The sequence below is a fragment of the Diadema setosum genome, chromosome 15, assembly GCF_964275005.1.
Source record: "Diadema setosum chromosome 15, eeDiaSeto1, whole genome shotgun sequence".
Lineage (NCBI taxonomy): Eukaryota > Metazoa > Echinodermata > Echinoidea > Diadematoida > Diadematidae > Diadema > Diadema setosum.
In genome coordinates this window covers 10271948-10298884 of record NC_092699.1, presented here as the reverse complement: position 1 = coordinate 10298884, position 26937 = coordinate 10271948, and the positions used below count along the sequence as shown (strand labels likewise).

The following is a 26937-nucleotide window of genomic DNA, read 5'->3' as shown; positions in this document are numbered from 1 at the left end:
ACTTACCACAAATAATTTGTAAATTTATTTATTGCCCCCGATTACTTGAAAGATTTGTCTCATGATATTAAATGGCTAACTTCAGTCTGTGCGTGCGCAGCAGATAGACACTCTAGGTAGGGCCTGGCCGCAATCACTCATGTTAGTCGTAGAGCAGATTATTTTTAGCGACGCCGACAGGAAAGTCGACATCTACACTTACGCTTCCCGACATGTGATTTGTTTCCAATTAATGTGAGCTGTTGGATATGAATCATAAAGTACTTCCTGTGAGTTTGGTGCCATTTGGCAAGGTGAATTTTGAGATATCTACATGGATACGGAAGTACGCTAGCACTATACCTACACCAGCGCTGGGATCGCGAAGCGGCGACACTGTGTTAGAATCTACGTGGTCAGGCCACTCTTCCGAGATATGGGTCCTAGTAGGCCTACTGAAACAAACTGTTAGATCTAACATTAGTCCTTGGTGTAAAGAACACCACTATGAGATTTACTCGACTACAAAACATCGGAAATCCATAAAGCAGATACCTTACCTGAAAAATTCAGCACAGGAACAACAGTGCCTGCAGGACAAGGGTCCAGATCTAGATCTGGGGTCTGGACTAGTTCGTCTGGACTTTCTTCAAGTTCTGGCAGCAGGGTATGTATGTAACATTACGCTGTGCCTTAGCGCTGTGCACATAGGGCCTACAGCTGCAATGTCGACGGTGAGTGAGTGTAGGGCCTACTCATCAAAACTTGGACTGCCACGTAGAACGTACTCCTTGACTGCTCAGTAGTCCTAGTCCTAGTTCTAGTATTTCAGAGTCTATGTGTACTGGGTGGGTACCGTTTTCATCTCACTAAGCGTAAATCGTGCGTGCCGTTGAAGAGAGTCTATCTACATTTGGATTTTCGAGATTCACTCAGCCCCTCATCTACGTTACGCGTTAGATAGTTTGAACTGGCGAACCATCGCTCGATCATGATCATCAATGCGTAACGTTAATTACACACGGTCTTCTATGGGCAGCACGTTCGGATAACGATGCCAATTTCATTTTGCATATCTGGAATTTCCCCACAAGTTTCATCTAAATAAAAAGCTGTTGAAGAGCTTGCTTTTAAAGATTAATAGATATTGTTTAACATATTTATTATAGCTCCATATTGCAATTATACTAAATAACAGCTTTTGGAGTGCTTCGTGTGAGATTTCATCAGTAAATTGGCATTATGTAGTTCGTCTTGCTAATGTCGCGGAGTTGTGCACAAAGAGCACCTGTGACGTAGGCCAAATTGCGTGGATCGTTCCATGGCTTGCTCGTTTTCATTTTTTTCAAAAAATCATTACAGGCTTATCCTGGGTTTTACAATCCTCTCTTTCCAGTAGTAGGCATCAAAAAATGTAGATTAGAATTATCAGACAATTCGAAAATGTCAGTACAGTTTTCCTTTAAGGGCGTTCCTCAGTTGTGTTTCTGCGCATCCTAGCCGCGGAGGTTGGCAGTGACGTAACAAAGAGCTTAGAAGCGCACGCACGAGTGATGAGCTTAGCTAGCTGAGCTGAGCAGCTGCTGGTAGATCGAGCTAGAGTGTGGTACGTACGGATACCCGACAACTCCCCACCGCGGCCGCGCTGGGCGGTCTCGCTCGGCTCGCGTGCCGACTGTACGCGTTACAATCTGTACGTACTACGCAAATTTCAGCGGTCCGAGCCGCATATACATGGTCATGGTAGCACAACACTGATCGACGGAATCGGGAAGCTTGGAAGTGGAACTGAGCTGTTTCCATTTTCTACCGATTGATCTATTTTGTGACATGCAGTTCATTATCTGTTCATGAACATGGTCAAGTCGAGTGCAAAGGTACTTAGGGCCTATAGGCCCTAGTCGGGGACTAGACAAGGTGTTAACAGCAGCAGCAACAACAACAACAACAATAACAAAACAAACACATGACACACATTTTGTCTTTAGTTCTAACAACTAAAACAACCTGAGTATCTCTGTTAAAATAAATCTAAATTAGATCTAATTTTTGTCATTACTAATGCAAAATATTGTGGTTTTATTTTTAATTTTTGGTTACAAAATAAAAGGTCACGAAGGTATTACCAAACATGTATTTATCACTTTCACCATTCAGATATTATTTTTGATCACCAAATCTCCTGTAACAAAGGGAGAATCAAAGAATCTTTTTTTTTTTGGGGGGGGGGGGGGTACTCAAGGTACATCTCCATAGTTCACAACACGCACTTTACCAACCACTGCAACATTTTAACTAACACATGCAAGATACAATCAACGTCATTAATATAATGACGTTGATTGTACATTGTATAACAAATAAACAAGTATGTCAATGTGGAGTTTTCCACGCTTGCGTCCACATAATATCATTATGGCTGTGTAAGGGAAATAATAACAAAAAACGCACATGGACCTTCCTTTCTGAGTGTTTTTCCACCATATCACTGCAATTGTGACACGTTTGTTTTGTTTTGTTTTTTGAAAAAGAAAAAGAAAATGGGGTTTTGAGTGAACTGCATGAGATTCGTGCAACTAAGCAGGGTATATCCCTGCATTGGTTCCAGACCAGCTTTTGGGGTCTTTCGATGATTTCTGTCGCAAGGAGGCTCTGCTAGCACAAAAAACGAGCACATGAACCCCCCATTTTTACAATTGTTCTGCATTAAGTAGCCTTTCTACTACAAATTGAAAAAGTTTCGTAAAAATGACATGGGTTTTGAATGCACAGCATGACATTCATGAACCCCACCTAATCAGGGATCCCACGATAGGTTTATAACCACATTTTGGGGTCCTAGGATGATTTCTATCATATGGGGGTGCTGCCAGCACAAAAACTAGCACATGAACCCCCACTTTTTATTGTTGTTGTTGTTGTTGTTGTTGTTGTTGTTGTTTTTTTTTTTTTTTTTTTGCCAGGCTATCCCTGTATAGGTTCCTGACCAGATTTTAGGGACTTACGATGATATTATATGTCGCATGGAGGTGCTGCTAGCACAAAAACGAGCACATGAACCCCCATTTTTTTATTGTTTTTCTGGAATTAGTAAGCCTTCTTCTACAATTTGGTCAAGTTTCGTAAAAATGACATAGGTTTTAAATGTACAGCATAAGTTTTATGAACCCACCCTGTCAGGGCATCCGTGCATAGGTTCCTGACCAGATTGGGGGACTTACGATGATATAATGTCGCATGGGGGGCGCTGCTGGCACAAAAACGAGTTTGAATACGAAAAAGCAACATTAAAGGATAAATTGACATTACACTACGCGAAATGGGAAAACTATACTTCATTAAATACCGGGTTTAACTATTGCATCTTGATAAGATACATGTATATCTTTTGTATTTACCTCTGCGAATCTATCTAGAATGATTCGAATCTCCTGTGTTTTCAGCTTTGCCCGCTCCACTTGTTTATTTTCTCTGATCCTCATATCATTAAAACTTAATCAAATATTATTTCCTTATGAATCTCCATTTGCATAAAACCCTGCGAGATATAAGTCATTATGATGTTCATAACTGGTGAATATGATACATCTAATAATAATAATAATAATAATAATAATAATAATAATAATAATGTCTCATTTACCCAGGGTAGCCTCTTCAGTGTTGCCACTGCTCTACCAGAGGGCCCTGCTATTATTATTACCCTAGCGTTACCAGGTACCCATTTATACACCTGGGTCGAGAGGGACACAGTGGGTAAAATCATCTTGTCCAACGACGTAAACACTGGGCGGGATTCGAACTCGGGTCCTCCGATCGGGAGTCGGGAGTCTTATCCACTATGCCACAGCGCCGCCACTTAAAGATTTTGAAAGTCCATCACCTCTCACGTTTTTTGTATTTGTTTTAGATAAAATCTTTATTCAGACTGGTGACTCCTTTCCTCGAGTAGGAAGGCTGAGTGTCTCTTGGTGCGACACGGACTGTCGCCCCTACACGGATTGTCGCCCCCGGCTCGGGGCGACAATCCATGACGGAGTTGGCGGCACGGATTGTCGCCCCCGTCACGGATTGTCGTCTGGCGACAATCCGTGACGCTTGTGCAGTTCCCAGTTTTTGACCTCAAAGGCGACAATCCATGATGGCAAAAAAAAAAAAATTTGTTGCGACACGGATTGTCGCCCCGTCAAGGATTGTCGCCCCGGGCTCGGGGTGGTTCCTCCGGTGTTAAGCTTTGGTGGGATGGGTATGACTGGTAAGTTATGCGTATGTGTTTGTGTGTGTGTGTGTGTGTGTGTGTGTGCATTTGTTGTGAGCTGCATGATATGTGATGTGTATGATTTGTAGGTGCGTACAATTAGTGACTTTTGTATTGGTTTCCGTATTGTTGTGTGTGTGTGTGTGTGTGTGTTTGGAGTATAATAATACAATATGTAGATACTGTGCATGTGTGGTGGTTGTATAGTGGTAGTGGTTTGTTTGTGTGTATTCGTGTGCCTGTATGCTTACGTGTGTATGTGGTATATAGTGGCGTATGTGTATATCAAAGGGTATGTGATGGTGCGTGTTTGTGGGCGCAGTTTTGTGCCTGCATGAGTATCTCAGGGGTTTGGTGTTCGTGGGCTACGTAGGCCCTACGTATGTGTGTTGTGTGTGAGCGTTCGTGTGTCTACGTAAGGCCCCAGTCACAATGCTCTGCGTCCGGCGTTACGTCCAAATAAGTCTTTTTTTAATTTTTTTTTTTTTTCTGCGGACACCCGGGGATCTCTTGCCGTCACCAGAGTTTTACAAAACATACGGGAAAAAATATGCGGGCGATACGGAGAGATACGACCAAATGCGGATACTTGCGTCCACTTGCGGATGTTCTTACGAATTGGCACGTAATTTTGTTCTTTCAACTTGAATAAACTTCCAAATAGTCCGGAACACTTGCGGAGAGTTGCGACTATTTACGGAGAGTTGCGGATATTTTCGGATAGTTACAGATTGTTATAAATAATTATGTGCAATATGACGATCCCTGCCAAGTCAATGTATTATGACAGCAAATTTATCACATATTGGACTGTCTTACATTGTACACTGGGGAAAACTGAAATTGAATTAACGTACAAGTTGTGAAAAGTTTTCGCATTTCTTTAATTTGCTTTACAGTAATGAAAGATATATGAAATTTTGAACTTGAATTTTGAATTTTATTTGTGCAGCTCAAATATGGATAAACAACATAAATGTAAAGACTACATAACATAATTATAACACAAATAGAATACTATCTAGATCGATAAGTTAAACAGAGTAAGAAAATATTACTTACAGTCATGGAATAGACAAACTATGGTTACGCTGTCATTGTGCAGCGATATTCATGACTTTCTGGGTTATGTTAAGGAGATTGTTATAATAAAGCAAAGACTACTAGTATTACATTTCCAGAAAAAAAAAATCATTAGGACATTTGGACATCCCTCCCACACCCAAATACAATATAAAAAAATGTAATATCCATGGAGCGTAAAGTGGGTAAGACTATAGGGAAATACTAAATTCGTTCTCATTTTATATCGTTTATCGCTGTCCCACACCTTCCCGGCCAGAAAAGTGAAAAAAAATGCTGTCACCTCATCCCCAACCCAAAAATTGCTTTCAGAGTTTCGAAAAATATACATTCAAATAGTACAAGGAAAAAATGTTCAGCACCAATGGTCAAGCGATGTCATGCGTATATGGGTGCCACCTAAAATGACCATTGTGGCAGAAATTTAGTAACTTGACTTTGCGGTTCTGCCTCTCCATCGCTCCGAGTGTGTTGTAGCATTCCTTCAGGTAAACTGAATGCGCTGCAGCTTGGCAACACGAGTTGTGTGGCTTCCCACGCGTCTCTGTGCTCCCATGCGAGTGGAAAACAGAAAACGTCGAAGGACGTAATCGTGTACAGCATCCGTAACTCTCCGCAAATATCCGTAAGCGGACGAAAGTGTTGTGATACGTTAACTTGCGGTTGATTTCGAATACTTACGGTGGACGTAAACGAACGCAAACGGAAGGGAGGTAAAATGATTTGCGGATGGTCTGCGTTCAAGCTATGGAGAGTTACGTTTAGTTTTGGGTAGTTACGTTTGGTTACGGTTACCTTACGTAAGTCTGCGTCCGTGGAGTCCCTCTGCGAAATTTGAACATTTCAAAATTTCGAAGGTTTGCCGCCTTCATTTTACGTTTCTTTACAGACGAGTTACGGTCAGTTACGTCTACATACGTCCCTGCGGATGCCTGTGTCCACGCTGCGTCCCCCTGCGTCCACTCATCCGCATCTATCCGCGGCGTACGTAACCCATCGTAAAGCACTTTGTGACTGTTGCATTAGCACGCAGGAGATAATAGGAACGAAACATTCAAGCGACACAATTCCCGCAACACGCGCAGCGCTCCATCACACACACACACACACACACACACACGCACAAACGGACGCTAAATTATCATGTGCACGCACACAGACACACTTCCTTGAAACCTCACCATTTTACATGGCATGTTTGCATGGATGTAGCCATGTAAGTTATGTGTTAGTATTTCAATGACAGTGTCCAGAACGGCATTACCCAGCAAAATGTGCTTCGAGGGCGGGCGACAATCCGTGCCGCCAGCCCTCGTCACGGATTGTCGCCAGACGACAATCCGTGACTGGGGCGACAATCCGTGCCGCCAACGCCCGTCACGGATTGTCACCCCGAGCAGGAGGCGACAATCCGTGTAGGGGCGACAATCCGTGTCGCAACATCTTAGAATTATGTATATTCCATTTCTCTGTGAGGTGTTTATTGTACATTCATGAATCATGTCAAATGTGTACAATCTTTGTATGTTTTATCTATACTACTTTGCACACAACCTTTTGTTTTCCGTTAAACATTGTATTATAGTTATATTTTGTGTCATTACAATGTAACAATTTCATTTGATTTGTCTGAATAAAGGCTATAAAAAGCGTCAAAAGAAAATGAACCCCCCATTTTTTATTATTTTTCTGGAATTAGTAAGCCTTTTTCTAGAATTTGGTCAATTTTCTTTAAAATGACATGGGTTTTAAATGTACAGCATAAGTTTTATGAACCCACCCTGTTAGGGCATCCCTGCATAGGTTCCTGACCAGATTTGGGGGACTTACGACGATATATGTCGCATGGGGCCCTGCTAGCACAAAAACGAGCACATGAACCCCCACTTTTAATTGTTTTTCTGGAGTTAGTAAGCCTTTTTCTACAATTTGGTCAAGTTTCGTGAAAATGACATGGGTTTTGAGTGTACAGCGTAAGTTTTATGAACCTTGTCCTTCAGCTCATCCCTATAACAAAAAACGTCGATGAGAAGGATTTGAGAGATTTCGGTGCTTTCTACCTCGCGAGGGCGCTGCTTCCTCAAGAATGAGAGTGTAAACCCTAACTTTAAAACCTTTTCCTCGTTTTGGGTACCTTCTTCTGCAATTCTTGCAAATTTGGAGAAAATATCGTGGATTTTGAAAGAATTATGGGGATTTAAGTTTGTCATTGCAGATTTTGTTGCCAATCATCTTGATCCTGTAACGCTATCATTTTGGTACAGGACGGCAGATTCGTCATATTCTTCAAAGTCCCGTAGAAAAAAAAACAAGCACATGAACCTATGGTTTTATTTACATATTTGGGCTTCGGATGGGTCAACGTTACTGTATGGAAAGTTTGAAGAATATGACATGGACTTCCCTTTAACTGAGGAACGTCCTTAAATTACCATTAAGCAAATAGTTATGTAACGTTGTTGATTAACATGTTGGTCCTGTATTCTTTAGCGCGCAAGTGGGCGTTCCGTATCAAGGTGAGACTAAAAGCGCAAGTCGACGGACCCGCCAATGTGACGCAGAGCAACCGTTAAAAAAAAAAAGAAAAAAAAAAAGGTTGTTCAGCGGCTCTTCGATGCAAGGTTGTTCGAATGTCATCTGCTCATCAACGTCAAGTGAAACGAAACGAATGATTTAATTATTATCATTGCTTTAGTGCCTAAATTTGGCATTGATCCCAACATAACATAGCGCACTGTAGAACTATCAAACACTTTTCCTTACATCCGTGAATACATTTTCTATCAATACTAATGTAAAATAATGACTTTTTTTTAAACTCGGATTATGCTCGTATCTCTCTTGAAGAACAGAAAATTAACCATGTAATACATTTTAGTACCTAATATAATGAAAGACAATATGTTTAGTCTTGGATATGATAAACACATGTTAATCACCATAAAGTTTTCTTTAAATAATTCACCTTCATGGACATGTGGGTTTAGTAAATGCAGCAATATTAGTAGAACACATCAGTGAGAATTTGAGCAGAATCGGACAATCCGTTAAAAAGTTATGAATTTTTGAAGTTTCTGCTCAGTCACGGCTGGATGAAAAGACTACTATAGCTTGTGATGCCACATGAGTACAACGACATAAAGAAAGAATAAAGAAAATTCAACATATTTCCATTTTTCTCGCATAACAAAAGAACACTCGACTTCTCTCTTTCAGAAGGCAGGGGGAATAATATTACCCTTAACATATGTCAGTAGCAAGTCGAAAAACTGTGCACTTTATTCAAAATGTAAAGTTTTGTGAAATTCTCTTTTTATTTTCCTTATATAGTTGTACGCATGTGACATCATACACTGTAGTAGTCTTCTCTTCCAGCAGTGACTGCGCAGATACTTAAGATATTCGTAACTTTGAACGGATTGTCAAATTTTCCTCAAATTTTCACTGATGTGTTCTACTAATATTGCTGCATTCTCTCAATCCTTATGTATATGAAGGTGGACTTGTCCTTTAAAGCCGATTATTCCTTGACCCAAGTAATGTTCCAGTTGTTCAAAGTCTACGGAAATATTAAAACTATTCAAAATCTGTGCAAAACATTTTGTTTTAAGAAAAATCGACCGGAAAAGGTTCTACGTGACCGAGCTCGTCGTGCTTAAAAACCACAGATGAATATGAACTGAATCACGTTCAGGTTTCAACACTGTATCTTAAAAAAGAAAAGAGTAAAGTACACACTGGGTTAAAAGAAAAATATTGTTCAGCGGCGCTCCGATGCCATGTTCTTCGAATGTCATCTGCTTATCCACGTCAAGTGAAACGAAACGAATGATTCAATTATTACTTTAGGCCCTAAATTTGGCATTGATCCCAACATAACATCATAACATAGTGCACTGTAGAACTATCACGCACCTTTCCTTACATCTCGTGAATACATTTTCTATTAATACTAATGCAAAATAATGATTTTTTTTTTTTAACTCGGATCATGATCATTTCTCTCTAGAAGAACAGAAAAATAACCATGTAATACACTTAAGTACCTGATATAATCAAAGACAAAATATATAGTCTTGGATATGATAAACACATATTAATCACCATAAAGTTTTCTCTAAATAATTAGACCTTTTTGTCTATATTTTTGTTTTAATAGTCAAGTTCAATTTAAAATTTTGCGATACTTCAAGTCATTCCATGAAAATAAACATAACTGTATGAATAATGATTATGATAATTGTTTTTGAATTTCATTTGCTTTAGTAATCTTGACAGACACCAACCATGGAATGAATAGAATAGGAAATTTATGAGAGACATGAGAGGGATAGTACAGTGTTGGTTGATGTGAGGATTCAGCTTTTAACTTTTTTTTTCAAGATTTACAAAACACTTGTTTTGAGATGTTAAAGGGCATAGGGACAATTCTAAGAGAAATTTAAAGTTTACTTGATAATAATCTGTTTTGCGAACGGCTGAGATATCAAAAATAAAGTAAAACAGAGCGATCCTAAGAAAAGTTAGGTCCCATCTCTTATTGTGATTGCTTCGTTTTGGATATCTCAGCCGTCTGAAAACGAATTTTCATCAAATAAACCTTGAATTTATTTTAGAATTATATGAAGAGTTTGTTTTCAAAAACCGATAAGTCCATATTTGCCAAATGGAGATATTTGCGATTAAAGGTCAAGAAAAATAAAGAGAATAATAAGAAAGTATTTGCTTCTTTTGACCATAACTTCAAAAATGTACCTGTAATTATGTAGTGACCAATATATCATTTAAAAGGTATTATTTTGTACTTTATGACAGAGACCGTACTTCAAAATCTTCAAAAATGGACTTATCGGTTTTTGCAAACATACTCTTCATATGCTCTTCAATATTTCATAAGAGGTTTCTCATTGAACTAACACAACAACCACACACACACAAATGTAAACCTGAAACCCCATATGAATAGAAACTGAAGATCTCTTTAATGCGTACTTCAGGGGCGTGCGTATGCTCAGGGCCGCCGCGTCCACAGAGCCGGGTATGCAACCACTAAACCTTGTAGGAAACTTCCTGTACGGATCACTGTACGAAAAGCTTGAGCGTACTTTGTCGAATAGCCTATAGTCACAAGCATCAGAGCATTCTCTTGTTTTTCATTTCTGTGCTATTCACTTCGATCGTAAAATACGGCGGTGGTAATATTCCAGTAATGATGATGCGTCCATGGTTTGACAAGAAAAGAAAAAAAAATATGGAACTTACGTGTGCTTTTGAATCTTAAATTAACGTCTGCTGGCAGAGCATTTCAAAGGATTCCGAAATAATTTTTCCTCAAAACGGGTAACTTCCGTCAGACCAGACCGGATTTTGTGTATACGTGTGTGTATATGATTAAAGGAAACCAAAACCCAAAGAGAAATGTGGATTGAATGAAAGCAGCAACATTAGTGGAACACATCAGTGAAGGTTTGAGGAAAATCAGACAATCGATGCAAAAGTTATGAATTTTTAAAGTTTTGGTGTTGGAATGAGGATCCTGAATGAGGAGACTACTAGAGGTAATAGCATCATGTGTGGACAACAATATAAAGAAAATATACAGGGAATTCCACAAAAATTCATTTTTCATGAAAATTAAATATTCCATCAACTTGATACTGACATGTGTTAAGGGAAGCAGCTACTCCCCTTGCTTTCTGAAAGCAGTTAATCAAGTGCTCTTTCATTATGCTAGAAAAGTGAATTTTTGTGGCATTTCCTTCATATTTTCTGTATGCATCTGTATTACTGTCCACACACGATATCATACCCTCTAATAGTCTCCTCATCCAGCTGTTCCAACAACAAAACTTTGAAATTTCCTAACTTTTGCATCAATTGTCCGATTTTCCTCAAACTTTCACTGATGTGTTCTACTAATGTTACTGCTTTCACTCAATCCACATTTCTCTTTGGGTTTGGTTTCCTTTAAAAAGAGAGAATCGCGCGCGCAAGCGGCGAGTTTAACAGTGCGCGTGAAATATTCGTCAATGCAGAGATTCGGTAACGATCAGCTGGGATCGGTATATCGGAGTAGTCGTACCAGTTGGACTCCGTCGTGAGAATTTCTCTGGAGGTCTACTGAAGGCATTGGACATATACCATTACCATGGAACAACAATGGATTTTCATCTCCTTTCTTGGACTCACAAGTTTGTGTATTTTCGCATCAGTCATGGTCAAGGAGCAGAATATCATGCCTTCACCGCAATATGGCAAGTGAAAAATCTAGGAGAACCCGTTTCCCTTCGTAATAAAAAAGGTTGAAAGGAGGCGTTCCAACCAGCATTTACACTTAATACCAAATTGTAGGCCTACAGTTATAAAAATAGAATGTGCAACATTAATATTGCATTTATACTTTAAATATGAGGAAAAGAATGCATGGTTATAGCCAGGTTATTGTTACGCGCACCCACATGTAAATTTCACATATTCGCTAAAATGTTTATGTTGCATGGATAACGGCATAATTAATTCCCTAAGATTTCAATATCATGGCTTTACTAGTACAATTGTCATGTTAGTCTGATACATATATATATGATATATATATGTGTGTGTGTGTGTGTGTGTATTTGTCTCTGTGTGTGAGTGTTTGTATAATCCCTCTCATTTTCTGCGTTTTCCTCAATTCTGCACATTCAGAGAACGCTTTTGTTCTCATTATTTTTCAGTTTTTTTTTTTCGTAAACGAGCAGCAAGGTTTGCTAAAATTTGTTTCTTTTTTTTTCTGAGGAGGCTGCAATATATACAAGTTTAGCTTTTTAGCAGTCCCCTCCATTTTCAATAGCTTTTCTTTTTAATTACCATCTTATTCAATGCGGCTCCATTCAAACCTATAATAATGGTATTGTTCTGAGTTTGTGTTCTTTTCATGTAAGAATGGACCAGCTAGTTTGGACAATAACGTTGTGCTGTTAACTGTGTGTATATGTGGATATATATACATATATATATATATATATATATAGGCATATATATATATATATATATATATATTTTTTTTTTTTTTTTTAAATGGAAAAATAAAATTAAATGAATTCCCAGAATCTGCAACAGTTATATATGGGCAAATGCAATTGTACTTCTAATATTGATTTGGTCTGATACCTATATGGTCAATTGCATATAATTATGGTCTGATTATTACTTTTGGCCTAGTAAACCAGATATGTGGTAGTTGTAGACCAACTGGCGTTGATGCAGTTTCCTGTCCAAACAGAAGTTACGTTTACTAAATAGCTAAAGCAAACAGCATCTAACTTGTGGAAAATATTTTCCGACATAATAACAGATTGATATCCTTTAAATTTAAGCTACGTGAAATTATGGAAGTGTTGTCCAAAACTCCACCAAATCGAATGGTCTAGACTAAAGACGTCTCCCCCCCCCCCCCCCCTACACACGCCACCAGTAACTGATGACATAAAGATAAACTGAAAACCCGAAGTCACGGCATGTAAAATATGGGGAGGATATTAAAGCCGATTATTCCTTGACCCAAATAATGTTCCACTTGTACAAAGTCTACGGAAATATTAAGACTATTCCAAATCTGTGCAGAACATTTTTTTTTTTTTTTTTTTAAGCAAAATCGACCGGAAAGGTTCTACGTGACCGAGCTCGTCGTGCTTAAAAACCACAGATGAACATAAACTGAATCACGTTCAGGTTTCAGCACAGTATCTTTAAAAAAAAAAGTAAAGTACAGACTAGGTTAAAAAAAAATATATATATATATATATATACACGTATCGTAGGCACAAGTGAACATGAACACTAATTCAACCTATAAGGAGATCACGAGACTTACCCATAATACTGTCTCAATTTAATGATATTTAAAAAAAAAATAGCTGTTAAGAGAAATTAGAAAAGGCAGGTATATAGCATATGATCGTGTATGACTTATTATTGAAAGTGCGTAAACTTTAAAAAGTGTTGAAAATATACACATTTCCTGAAAGTAATGAAATGTAAAAAAAAAAAAAAAAAAAAAAAAAAGAAGTCCGAAGTATAGAAATTCACAAAACTGAAACTCGCTCACACTAGATTACTGGAAGGAAAAGGAAATCAGACATTGAAGTACGGCTGTAAAGATTATGAAGATATGGTGCATTACAGAAATATGCTGGTACGGTTCACAGCTTCTTTTTTCACAGCACTCTTGGCTACAATGTCGTTCTTTGTGCTGTTGTACAAAGGGTTCCTGCCGAAGCACTCTGACCCCTCTTTTTTATTCACTGATATCATGTCTATGTTCAGCAAATCCACACTTCGGTTTTGGGATTGTTTTTCCCTTTAGTAAACAAATCGTGCATTGGACAGCTAGTATCACTTACATCAATAGTTACTATTTTTGACTCGTTTCTTAACATTAATGTCATGTAATTTTCAAGAGAAAATCATTTTCTTTGCATTGTACCAGGTTTACAAGCAATAACATCAAGGCAGTTGGAGGCATCCTTTCGTCCCAGGGATTGGGGGAATGAGACAAATATAGCAAAAATGAGGTGAGTATAAAAATGCAGAAGAAACGCCCTTCCTGTCGTGTATGCGTTTACAGTACGATACCTGAGTCCAAGAAAGGCCCAAGTTCATCCGGGAGAATTTGGAGAAAATGAAAAACAGATAACATCATAATGTAATCATTTTTTTAGGAACGGAAATGTTACGTGTATATATATATATATATATATATATATATATATATATATAATGTGTGTGTGGAAATGCAAAAACGAACAATCATTTATATGAGCATTATTTTGTAAAGGTTCTCCAACATATCCAAAGATGAAATAGGCTGCGTATTTGGACTCTATCCGTTCTGTTTTTTAAACACGTACCACGACTGCTTTCGTAGACTCAAAATGGAGTATTAGATCAGCTGTAGAGGGGATTACATCCTGGTCTAAATGCCTTTCTCTTTACTTTTCCTTTGTCTTTCAGAGGAATAAGGCAAGAAAGCGCGACATAAAACCTTAAATGAATGCAAGGAATTGTGCTACACAGGGAAACGTTCTGTGCAAATCTTTGAACTCAGACTCCGTGTCTTGTATGCACAACCCATGAGAATGATTCTTGAATAGTTCTTGAAGTATTAGTACAGCTGTATCTGCAAATGAGTAAACTGATGTCATCATCCCTCAGTTTCCCATTGATCGTGGTCAAAAATATGACGAAAATCCTACTTTTCTGATTAACAGTGAATGTCATTCCTTGCTATATGCCTTCAATATAATGTTTAGTCAGATAGGTTACGAGTTAAGATTGGGGCATGATCCCCTCCCTTTAAAGAGAGAGTGTGAGAGAGAGAGAGAGAGAAAAAGGAAAATTTCACGAACCTGTATACAAACGTTACATGAAGATGTAAGGGATGGGACTTGGTCAACTCACCCATTTAGATATTCATATTGAATGTTCATGACCTATTTTCTTACTTCACAAGGTCGTAACATCCATAGCTGTTATATCAATCTTTTCACCAATGTGCTGGTAAAATTTTAGTATTGAATTTGAATGGTCTAGAATAGGTTTAATCATAGTTAAGACAAAGCCCAAAAAGAGTTACGTGAGCATGACACATTGCTCATAATAATACAATGATAATTATACTATACTACTATTATAGGTGTTACAAAAAACATTTCCCATTTTTGATTATTAATAGTTCAAAAACGATATATCAGATAAAACACTGACATTGATATGAGCAATAACTGAATAGTGTAAAATTTTGTTGGAGAAAAATTCAAAATGACAGCAGAATTCAATTTCATTAAATTAAACATTATTTTTTCAGTTAGGTTTCAGATTTTGCTCTATTTTCAACCCTCTGTACAAAACTGTAACTTTGCACAGAAGTCAATTGATGTGTATAGGAGTGTGTAGTTGACACCCAGACAATGGTCCTTGACAATGACCAGGATTTGAATGCCTCATTATTTATTTATGAGGAATTCCACTATTACAGCTAGTCTTTATTCATTCTGAAATGTAGTGTATGCAAGCACATGGAAACATGTGCTTACTTTTTTCATGTGCATGCATTTCACCCTTTGCTAGGAATTTAGACTAGCAGTGCCCAGGGCAATCCATCATGAATAATGAATAAAGCATTCATGCGCTTTGGAGCAGAGCTGTGAACAGGGGGTATCCAGGTCCATTGTTCAAGGTCATTGTAAGTACGCACTCATATACACATCATTAGTTTCTATGTGAAGTTCAGCTTTTGTACAGAGGGCTAAAATTTGACCAGAATCTGGAACCTAACTTTGAAATTAATCATGGATTCCATGAAACTGATATAGGTTTTCATATTTAAATCACCCCCATTACTCATATCATTTACAGTTTTTATCTGTATATAGTTTGCGCTATTAAGCATCAAAAGTGGGAAATTATTTTTGTAACATCTAGTGCTAGCAAAAATGATAGTGCACTCTGACTCTAGTGCTATTTCACATTTCGATACAGCAGAAAGTGTACAGGATATGATACAGGTCTCACCGTAGTAACTTCATTATAAAGCATGAGAACAAATAAATACAGAAACAAGAAATGAACGACAGATAAGGAGTGGTTATGGTTGATTAAAGTAATCATATTTATTTATCTTTTCAATTAAATAATAAATGAATTACCTCGTATCATCACTGTAATCTTTGGCATGTTTGTTCCACTTTAGGAGTTTTACTTTTCTCTTTGTGATTCAGCATGAATACAGGCTGTTGTTTATGTTGGTTAATGTTCCCTGTATTTTATTATCCAGAAAAGCGTTTTCTAAGCGTCGGACGTTGGGAGAAACCCTTCAATTATTCAAAAGCGGTATTCCACCGATGGATATGCGATTTTCAAGTAACGTCAAGAAGATAGCACGACTCAACCAGACTATCAGAATGAATGAAAAACGGACCTGTGCCATCATTGGCAACTCTGGTGTGCTAATAGACAGTAAGTGCGGCCGCCTCATCGACACCTCCGATCTTGTCATCCGAATGAATCTGGCGCTGTTTGGCGGCGAGTTCGATTCGGACGTCGGTACGAAAGTCAGTCTGATGACGCTGAATTCAGGACAATACAGGCACCTGACGTACTGTACAGACAACTACGGCAACATAACTATCGACGTGCTGCCACGCGTGTGTTGCGAACTTCTGACAAGATTAACCCGCATGAACGGCAGTACCCTCTGGTATTCCGGGAGTATGACCCACAACGATCATCTGAAAACAGCGCTGACGGTTTTACGCGATTTCTACAATCTCCACTTTAATTTCGCCTACAGCCCGGCAGAGATCAAGAGTGAAGTGACCAAGTGAGTAGACGGAATATTTCCTAGAAAGATGGTTATAAAACCGGGTGCTGTTCGTTATTCCGAAGGGTCGTTATTCCGAAGGTTCGTTATTCCGAAGGTTCGTTAATCCGAAACACGCAAATTCCTTATACCTATAGAGGTTCGTTAATCCTAAAATGAAAAAAGGGTTCGTTAAACCGAAAATTTGTGGCGTTATTCCGAAGGTTCGTTATTCCGAAAATGAAATTCGGAATAACGAAGGTTCGTTATTCCGTAGATTCGTTAATCCGAAAATGAAATTCGGAATAACGAACCTTCGGAATAACGAGCTGTAACCATAAAACCAGCCATGAACATTATCTTTTATGTGTGGTTTTTGTTTTCTGTTTTCTTTCTATTTTTGATTACATTTTGCACTGCATAAATAGATGAAGAGGGTATTTGTCAAGTGCTGGTGTGTTGGTCATTAAAGGCATTATTCACCATTTGCATATATGGAACAAAATCTCAAAAAACAACAACAACAGTGCTTCAAAATTATTCTAAACTGTGAGTTAGGGAAAGAACCAAACAATGTAAAAATGCTAATCAGTATAATCAATGTTAGGTATGTAAAATATACAAAATGTAAACAAAGTAATGATAGAATTGTTTCTAGATACCGTACTAAAGCCGTCCACAGTTATGATTTATTCAGAAAAATTGTGATATCTCCTTATATTTTAGGCTTCATTGCAACTTTGTTATATGTATTGTGTTTTATTTTACATATGACCTACACATATGCATCAAATGTGATAACGCGAATCTTTTTTTTTAAGCGCTGCTTCCAATGGTAAAAAAGTACCTTTGATATCAAAAAGTACCTATAGATCGCACTGTTTCTGTGTAATTAATTGGAAACGATTCGATGTAGGCCGACCTTCTCATTCACTCATGCACTAACAAGAAAGATGAACATGCTTATATCTTATTTTATAGTCAAAATGCTTATATTTTTAATGAAAATTACACACATATATATATATATATATACATATATATACATGTATATATATATATATATATATACATGTATATATATATATATATATATATATATATATATAGTATGTATATATATATATATAATATGTATATACTAGGTGTTACAAAAAACATTTCCCACTTTTGATCCTTAATAGTTCAAAAACTATACATCAGATAACACTGTCATTTGAAACTTATGAGTAATAGCTGAATAGTGTACAAATTAGTTGCAGGTGATTTGAATATGAGAGCATGAATCACTTTCGTTAAATCCATGATTGATTTTTAAGACAAGTTCCAGATTTTGGTCAAATTTGAACCCTCTGTACAAAATTGAACTTTACACAAGACCCAGTGATGTGTATATGTGAGTGTGTGCTTACAATGACCCTGAACAATAGACAGGAATGCCACAAATACCACCATTTCAGAGCTCTGCTGACTAGGCTTCTGGACTCTTGCTCCAGAGAACATGAATGCTTTAGTAATAATTCATGAAGTATTGCCCTGCACAGCTAGTCTTAATTCATGTTAAAGAGTAAAATGCATGCACATGAAAAAACATAAGCATGTTTTCATGTGCTTGCATACACTACATTTCAGGATAAATAAAGACTAGCTGTGATAGTGAAATTTCTCATAAATATTTAATAGAGCATTCCAATCCTGGCCATTGTTCAGAACCATTGTCAGGGTGTTAACCACACACTCCCATACACACCAGTTGACTCCTGTGCAAAATTACGATTTTGTACAGAGGGTTGAAAACAGAGCAAACTCTGAAACCTAAGAAATAAATCTTGAATTTAATCAAACTGACTTAAGCTATCATTTCTAAAGTACCGCCAGCAAAATTGTACACTTTTCAGCCATTGCTCATATCAATGTCACTGTTGTCTGATATACATTTTTGGAGATATTAAAGATCGAAAGTGGGAAATGTTTTTCTTTTAACACCTATAAATATATATATATATATATATATATATATATATATATATATATGAAGGGGTCGGTGCAATATAGTGTTAACCCACAATTTTGTGAAAAAATGAGTTACATGCATTTACACCATCCTGAATCACTGCTCTATAATCCATTAAAAAAAAAAAAGTCATCTTGAAATTTAATTAATAAGCGGGTTTTTTAATCCAGGCACCTTTTTGCCCCGAAAATCAATCACATCTTATAAGCAGGAATATGGTGCTAAGCCACACTTTTCAAGATGGCGACCACCAAGGTAGCAGACAGAAGGTTGTCTGAAAAAGATCTAAATATGAACAGTGAGGAAACTTTTTCATCTACAAAAATGAGTGATTCTGATTCATCATATAATCTGTACTCTTCGGCAGTTATGAAAGTGGAGATGAGATAAACATTAATGAAATTTGAAGCATGTAATGAATATTTTTTGTTAATTTTTATAATGTTGAGGTTAGCACTATTTTCATGCTAATCTTATTTATCATGAAATTTTTCGCCAGTATATTATTTTTGTTGAACTAACAGGAAAATACCACAAGCATTGGTTTTAGGAGTACTTTAGCATTGTGCCTTATGACTTATAAGAAAATGAATCAACGTTCAAAGTCTGTCCCAGCACCTTAAAGTTTCCTTAGTGGGTTAGCACCTTATTCATGCCGACATTTCGCTTCAAAAGGAAAGCTTCTTCAAAACCAATTGGTAGGGAAATAACTGATGAAATATCTTGATAATATAAATCTTCATTTGCTATGTGTAATTCTATGATCGAAATGGCTTATTGTAAAAAGTGTATCGTCTCTAAATGATTTTTCCCGATTCATGTGTCATCTGAAAACGTTCATATGGGTAAAAAAAAAAAAAAATACGGATAGCTGCATATTTGGACATGTGCCTTATCTGTCAGTAATTCTAACAGGGTTAGATCACTAGTGTAACAACATTTGAAATTGTCATTGATTAATTTGTAACTTCTTTTAAATAAAATGCAATTTTGCTATGCTTTCACAGCCATATTTTGGGAGATTAGCTACAGACAGTAGAAAATAGATGAAAACAAATGCATTTTTAATAGCGATTAATTTACCCCAAATTTTCAAACAATCTCAGCTGCTCTCAATAAAGAATCACTTCTTTGTAGTTTCTTACATAACAGAGACACGATACTTCCATGTTTACACATCATTTGAAAGGATATATCCTTTATGATATAACTGCAAACATTATTTTTCAAATCTGAATAAAATGTAACGCTGTCGTATGAAATTCATAGTTCCACGTTGTGGATACCCTTAAGGTTTCTCAATTTAACTCAATAAACGTTGAAAGCAATCAAAGCGGAATTCAAAGCATCAATGCTAATATTAGAGAGGGGTTTTTTTTCTAAACATAATTTAATTTGAGTCAATAGCTCCCTTTTTTTCCACTACTGAATTTACCTTTTGAACTCGGTATTTATCATGCATTTGCTGTTTCATAGTTATTTTTTTTTCACATGGTTGTTTTCAAATTAATTTACAAAAAGAAAGTTTCCTTAAAATTAATTTAGATATTTGTGATTGATGAAACTATTGAAAGCAGAGATTTTTCAGTTTTTCGTGTATGATTTTTGTCATTGTAAGAGCTTTGACATGAGAACAAATTCTTTTGTTCCTAAACGATCTTCATGATCCAAATGTGGTCTGGAAATGTGCATATGGGGTAAAATGTATGTGTATAAACACACCAACTAGATATAATACGTACATTGGCGGTTACCATCTATTTTGGTCTTATTCAGCACATTGTATTTCAGCATGTATGTTCTATCCGAATATACGAAATTCATAAGTGTTCAGACTTCCAAAGAGATTTTTTCTCACTTTTTGGAAATGTTCTCTTCATGGAATTTTTGTCATTAAGAGTTGGTCATTCATTTTGTGATAAGAACTTTCCTGTATAGTTTCACACAGCTGCATTTACGAACAAATATGGAGGAGGGGGATTCATTGAGGCATGTATATAATTCTCATACAACACTATTTTTTTTTTGTAAATTCGTCGTCATAGAAAGAAGGATTGTAGAGTACTATTGGTGATTTTGATACCCTAAACAAGAAAACCAATTTAACTAAACAAGGCCTGAATATGTCTACTTTATGGTATTTTACTCCCTTTATCAAAGGACATGATAATCTCTGGAATAATGTTGGTACCATTTTACTCAAGATTTATTTTCTCTCTGATCTAGATACTATAAATTCAGAATGCGTTATATATGCATATTGCTGAAGAAGAGACCATTTCCCTGCTTTTAGGTACACGAAAGATGTAAAGTCCTCAATGAGACATAACCCTTCCCCCCCCCCACGACAAATTATATTACTCGTATGACACTGAATGCTTTGTCTTTTAAAACTTGAATTGTTGAAATATTGTTTAATATCCATATTTCAAGATGTCTTTAAGCGTACATGATTGATTCTGTGCGCGTGTGCGCGTCTGAAATGTATACCTATATGCAAAGTTTGTCTTCATAATTCACACAGATTATACAATACAGACGGTTAAAAACAAGTATATCTTGTATCTATTTCGCGTCACAAAGGAGGGAAACTCAAATCTTACATTAATTTTCCATTTTGAGGGAAGAGATATTGATGTTTTGTGAGTTTTCACAGAATAAAGAATATTTATATACGTGATGGATTTGGCTGCAATAAAGTGCTGAGCCACAAATTCGAAATGTGACTAACAAAATCCTCTTGAATCAATGTAGCAAATTTCTCCAAGACACTATTCAATCTTGAGTATGTAAAGGTTCACATACGAAAAAATTGGCCTTCGCGAGTCATTAACCTGATTTATGGATTTTTTCAAACTTTCAAAAGCGGTAATCTCAAAATGAACATTGTGTGGGTTAGCACTTTATTGCACCGACCCCATTCATACATACAGTGGACTCCCGTTATAACGAAGTCCTCGGGACCGGCAGTTTTCTTTCGTTATAACGAAATTTCGTTATAACCGAATGAATAAACAATACAAATACATAGAGTTGATAATGTTGCGGCCCTAGATTTTATTTCGCTGTAACCGGAAATTCGTTATAACCGTGTTCGTTATAACGGGAGTGCACTGTATATATATATTATATGAAGAGTTTGTTCGCAAAAACCGATAAGTCCATTTTTGAAGATTTTGAAGTACGGTCTCTGTCATAAAGTACAAAATAATACCTTTTAAATGATATATTGGTCACTACATATAAAGGAACGTTTTTGAAGTTATGGTCAAAAGAAGCAAAAATTTTCTTATTATTCTCTTTATTTTTCTTGACCTTTAATCGCAAATATCTCCATTTGGCAAATATGGACTTATCGGTTTTCATATACACTCAACCAAAAAAAGTAAGTTCTCCCCTAGCATTTCTGGATATATCTCATAAAGATTTTTACCGATTTTCATATTTCAAACGGATATGGATAGGGAATTTTATTACTCATAACATGAATGGCATATCATTGCCACCAGATATCATCATTTGTGTGGAAAAATGCATTTTATTCAAAATGCATGGAAAAAAAGTTGCACTTTAGTGATTTGCATTGACTTTTACACAAATAATAAAACAATCACTCATGATTCTGAACTTTTAAGCATGGTTTATTGCTTATTCCTCAATCTCTTTCTTTTCATGAGCATACAGTGAAGTATTTAATATGTCATGAATATGCCTATTGGTACAAAGTGGATGTGGCCTGTTCGGCCCACGGTGGAAGACAAGATGACTCGAGGCTGGGACCATGCCGTCTGAGGAGGCGAGGGAAGAATGAAGTTTTCGTTACTTTAAGTTTGATTTCCTAGCGGTGGTGATTTGTTTTTGTGTCAGAATGTGTGACATGTTGTTTGGCCACCAGGATTTCCCTCCTTCCGTAACAAATAATTGATATGTCCACCATCCGCTTCAATGACCAGCCGGCATCTCTTCCTCACACTTGGCGCTACTCAATGTTGGCCCATACTCTCTGCAAGATGCGCTGAAATTCTTGCATTGAAGTGTCATCTTTCACCTCCTTGCTCGCTTTCCGCTTAGTGATATCCCAAAGATTCTCTACTGGATTACAGTCAAGGGATCTTGCGGGCAACTCCATACGTTCGATGCCATTTTCCTCAACAAACTGATCTCCATTTTGAGCGCATGATGCAAAATGGCCATAAGCACATTAATGTGATCAACCCAAAGTGGAATTAAAAAGCACATGGCTTCGACCAACATTTTCATATTGAAAAGGCCTATTGTTTAAAAAGTATGCATAACATCTGTTTAATAGGGAAGCACATTGTACCTGAAAAAAAAATTCCTGGAAATTACGTAACAATTTAAAAAGGTCATTTGCTAACTTGCATAGGAAATGTACACAATATGCTTCGTATAACCTTAAGTGCAACTTTTTTTCTCATGCATTTTGACATAAAATGCATTTTTTCACACCAGTAATGATATCTGGTGGCAATGATATGCCATTCATGTTATAAGTAATAAAATTCTCTATCCATTCCCATTTGAATTACGAAAATCGGTTAAATAATTTTTGAAATATATCCAAAAATGCAAGGGGAGAACTTACTTTTTTGGTTGAGTGTATATATAGTGCGAGAGATCGTTCTTGCCCAAAACGTACGCGGTGCCTCATTGTGTATAGCATAGTAGTGAAAGAAATCAGATTTGAGGCGGACGTTGCTCTCTTGTTCTCCCTTTTAATCGAGCTTTCGGCATGTCATGGCCTCCATGACAAAGCATGATTATTATATTTCAGAACTTTGATACACGAATAGAAATTTTATTTTTATTTTTTGGTATGATACACTAGTAATACTTTTATTTTGATGAGATGATGTTCAATTGTATTTTTGTGTAATGTAATGATTTGTGTAAAGGTATTATTTCAGAGGGTTGTCCTCACCTCCCTGTATTATTATGTGACATAACGCTATATGTATAACATGGCACTTATTACATCATGGCACATTATCCCATCTGGAAAATTATTGTAATGTGTGTTCTGTTGGTAGATAATGATGAAGGTCATGAAAGGCCGAAAGCTCGATTAAAAGGGAGAACAAGAGAGCAACGTCCGCCTCAAATCTGATGTCTTTCACTATATATATATATATATATATATATATATATATCACATAATGATTACAATTTATAATTGTGGTAGGCGTTTTGGATATTATTTAGGATGATCTGACGAATTCGCTCGACTGATATGTAAAAGAACAACGACAACAAAACGAATTGGTTATAGCTTTATTCTTTGGTTCAACGTCCCGAATCACAAAAGAAAACGATTTTAACCGTATAAATATAATATAACTGAGTTTCAGATTTTTGCGGCCATCTTAGATATTTCCAAACTTGTTAGGATGGAAGAGGTTTAGCACCTCCGAAAAAGGTAAGGTAATTGTATATAATGATAAAACACACACACACACACACACACACACACACACACAGTGGCCGGACAATGTTTACCCTCTGACACCCAGACTACATGTCATGTCACACTCTCTGTATAGATACATTAAAAAATCATTCCCTTTCAAATGTCGCATCATTTCTTCATTTACAGAGTCCTGAAATTGAGAGCTCCAAGTAGCGGTATGGCGGTTTACGCAGCAGCCACTCACTTCTGTTCTCGGATTCAGCTCTTCGGATTTTTCCCGTTCTACAAAGACCCGACGAATCGCACCTTGTTCACGCATTACTACGAACACGCCAAGATGAACTACACGACCAACCGCCACAAGATGCCGGATGAGTTCGGGGTCCTCCTTGAATTGGACAAAAGGGGCGCCCTCCGGATCGTTAACGACTGCAGCGGGAAATGGAATAACGACATACTGAGGGAAAGGTTAAAGCACGACGGGCACTTGAAGGGGGACGAGTTTGGTGATTTCGATATAAACTTGCCATATCAACCAAACATCGAGCCGAGATGAAGTTCAAGGGTTACAAGCATTTGAATGGGGACGAGTTGGGTGATTTAGATGTGTTTTCATATTTCGATAGGAGATTCAAAGTGTATCTGAACGTCTCGAAGATTTTTTTTTTCTGGGACTCGGGGGAAAAAGGGGTTTGTATCTATATATATTTTGCATTATATTGAATGATTTGTCCTTCAAAATTGGTTAAAAGTTGTGTTCTGCATCTATATACATCAAAACTGGAATAAACTTTTTTTTTTTTAAACTAAAATGTGATTTATTCAGTGACATGTCATTCCAAATTGTTTAAACTTTGAATTGATAAATTCCTCACCTTGTTTTATGCATTTCCTATTATTGAGGGCAAATATCATTTAATTAAATTGAATTAAAAAAAGGAAAATCAGTTGTTTGGTTTCTGTATCATTGAAAAATGGTGTGAAGGAGGACAAAGAGATAATTTCCTTTAAAGTATGGTGAACAAGAAAACAATGTCGGTATTCATAAACAAAGTGATTTATATATTTCTGCAAAGCTTAAGTCTCTAGGAATATGAATGGTTAACTTTCAGAAGGTGAAAATGTCTTTAGAATGATTGAAAGATGGTGTTTTGAGGCCCTTTTTAGACCACCTGAACCCGATCTGACGGCGAAATTTTGGTGACCAAAATTATGACGTCATGACATGGACGAAACAGCCCTGCACTCGCTGATGTGATACGCTAGCTAACTTTGCACCTAAGCTACGCTCTGTATCACGCCGCGCGCGCCGTGGTTCGCATTCAAAGCGTGAATTCCGCATGATGACCCGAGTGCACCGAGGTATCTGTACGTGTCTTGTTTACTCTATCAAGCAAAGTGAGTTATAATTTCACTTATTGAATCCATCTTCCTTCGAATTACCATGAAGTATACCTTTTTAAATTTCTACTTGCGCTTTCGCGCCTCAGTCTCTACTCTTAAACGGCTTATAGTAACCGTTTAATAGGCCTAGTTAGTACAGTAGTAGAGCCTAACGTTACGGTAGAACAAGAACTCTGACCTAGCTAACGTAAGGATCTACGTAGTGGAGTAGCCTATGTAGGGTTGGACCTACTACTCATCGACCGCCTAATGTTTATTTGCTTGATAAGAATATTTAACACTGAAATTCACGTAAAAAACTTGACCTACGTGATTGAGAAAATCCAGCTCTATCAAATGCCGTTGTTCCCTTTTCGATTCGAAGTTTCAGTGCAAAAATATCGCCGACGAACTAGCGTGGCCTCGTTTCAGCTCCCCGCAGTAAATCGCGTTATCAGGATCGACCGCTGTTTTTTGCATTGACAATGCACGCAAACCGAGTTGTATTGAACACCGTGTTGTAGAAAACGTCAACGAAGCTTTTTAGGAACTTCCATAGACATTACATTGTGCTGTCATTACGATTCGGTGAAAATATTCATTCGAAATTTTATCCTTGATTAAAACCATTAATGAACAGTGAATTATCGCGTTTTCCCACACCATCCTCATCTACATTATTATGACAGGGGAGTTAACAGAAAACAGTAGCTCTTTTTTCATATGATTATATTGTATAAGAAGTAGAAAGTACCTTGTCTCAATGGGTTCTTTAATGTTTGATTGTATAAATGATTATGGGACATTTACAAAAGTACATTTGTACATAATTTTATAGAACTACATATACTGCATGTCCCCATTCAGAAATGAGAACTTTGAGGGGCATAATTTCTGTTGCCAATCTCAACATCATAATATAACATATCTTCTTCATTCCATTTTTATTTGTGCCTTTGGGGCAAAACAGCATCTCTGAAATGCAATAAGGAAGCGATGCAAAATTGTGAGCAATAAAGATGTGATCCTCATTGAATCTAATAGTATACCTGTTTGCTTTTTCTGGTCATTTTATTTGGGATTTGAAACATTTCTTGTAAGAGTATATTTGTATAATGTATGTTCATGTGTGTGCGCCTGTGCGTCTAAGAGAGCGTGTGTGTGCGATCATGGGCGGATCCAGTATTTCCGTAAAGAGGGGGCACCTTTAGAAATCAGGCCCCCCCCCCTTTTTTTTATTTCCTCTACTTTTACACACAAAAAAGATAAAGGCGTGCCCAGTGAATTCCCCCCTATATCATATGTATATCCACCACTTGTGAGGGTGTGCGTTTTGGGAACATGATCTGCCTTCAAGGTGCAAAGTGCCGACAATGTACGAAAAGAAAGTGTTCTAATGTCTGTAGTGTGAATAAAGAAAATGGAGATTAATATCAGTGTGTACGAGCATA

The 26937-nt window shown here is 37.0% G+C and overlaps 1 protein-coding gene across 1 annotated transcript; it reads left to right on the top strand.

Annotated features, from left to right (window-relative positions):
• The first annotated feature begins 13806 nt into the window (after positions 1-13806).
• On the top strand, positions 13807-24659 carry LOC140238501 (alpha-2,8-sialyltransferase 8B-like). Its single transcript, XM_072318407.1, has 3 exons — positions 13807-13875; positions 16137-16682; positions 24290-24659. The coding sequence occupies exons 1-3, from the start codon at positions 13871-13873 to the stop codon at positions 24657-24659; spliced, it is 921 nt and encodes a 306-aa protein (XP_072174508.1). The 5' UTR covers positions 13807-13870.
• The last annotated feature ends 2278 nt before the right edge of the window (positions 24660-26937 follow it).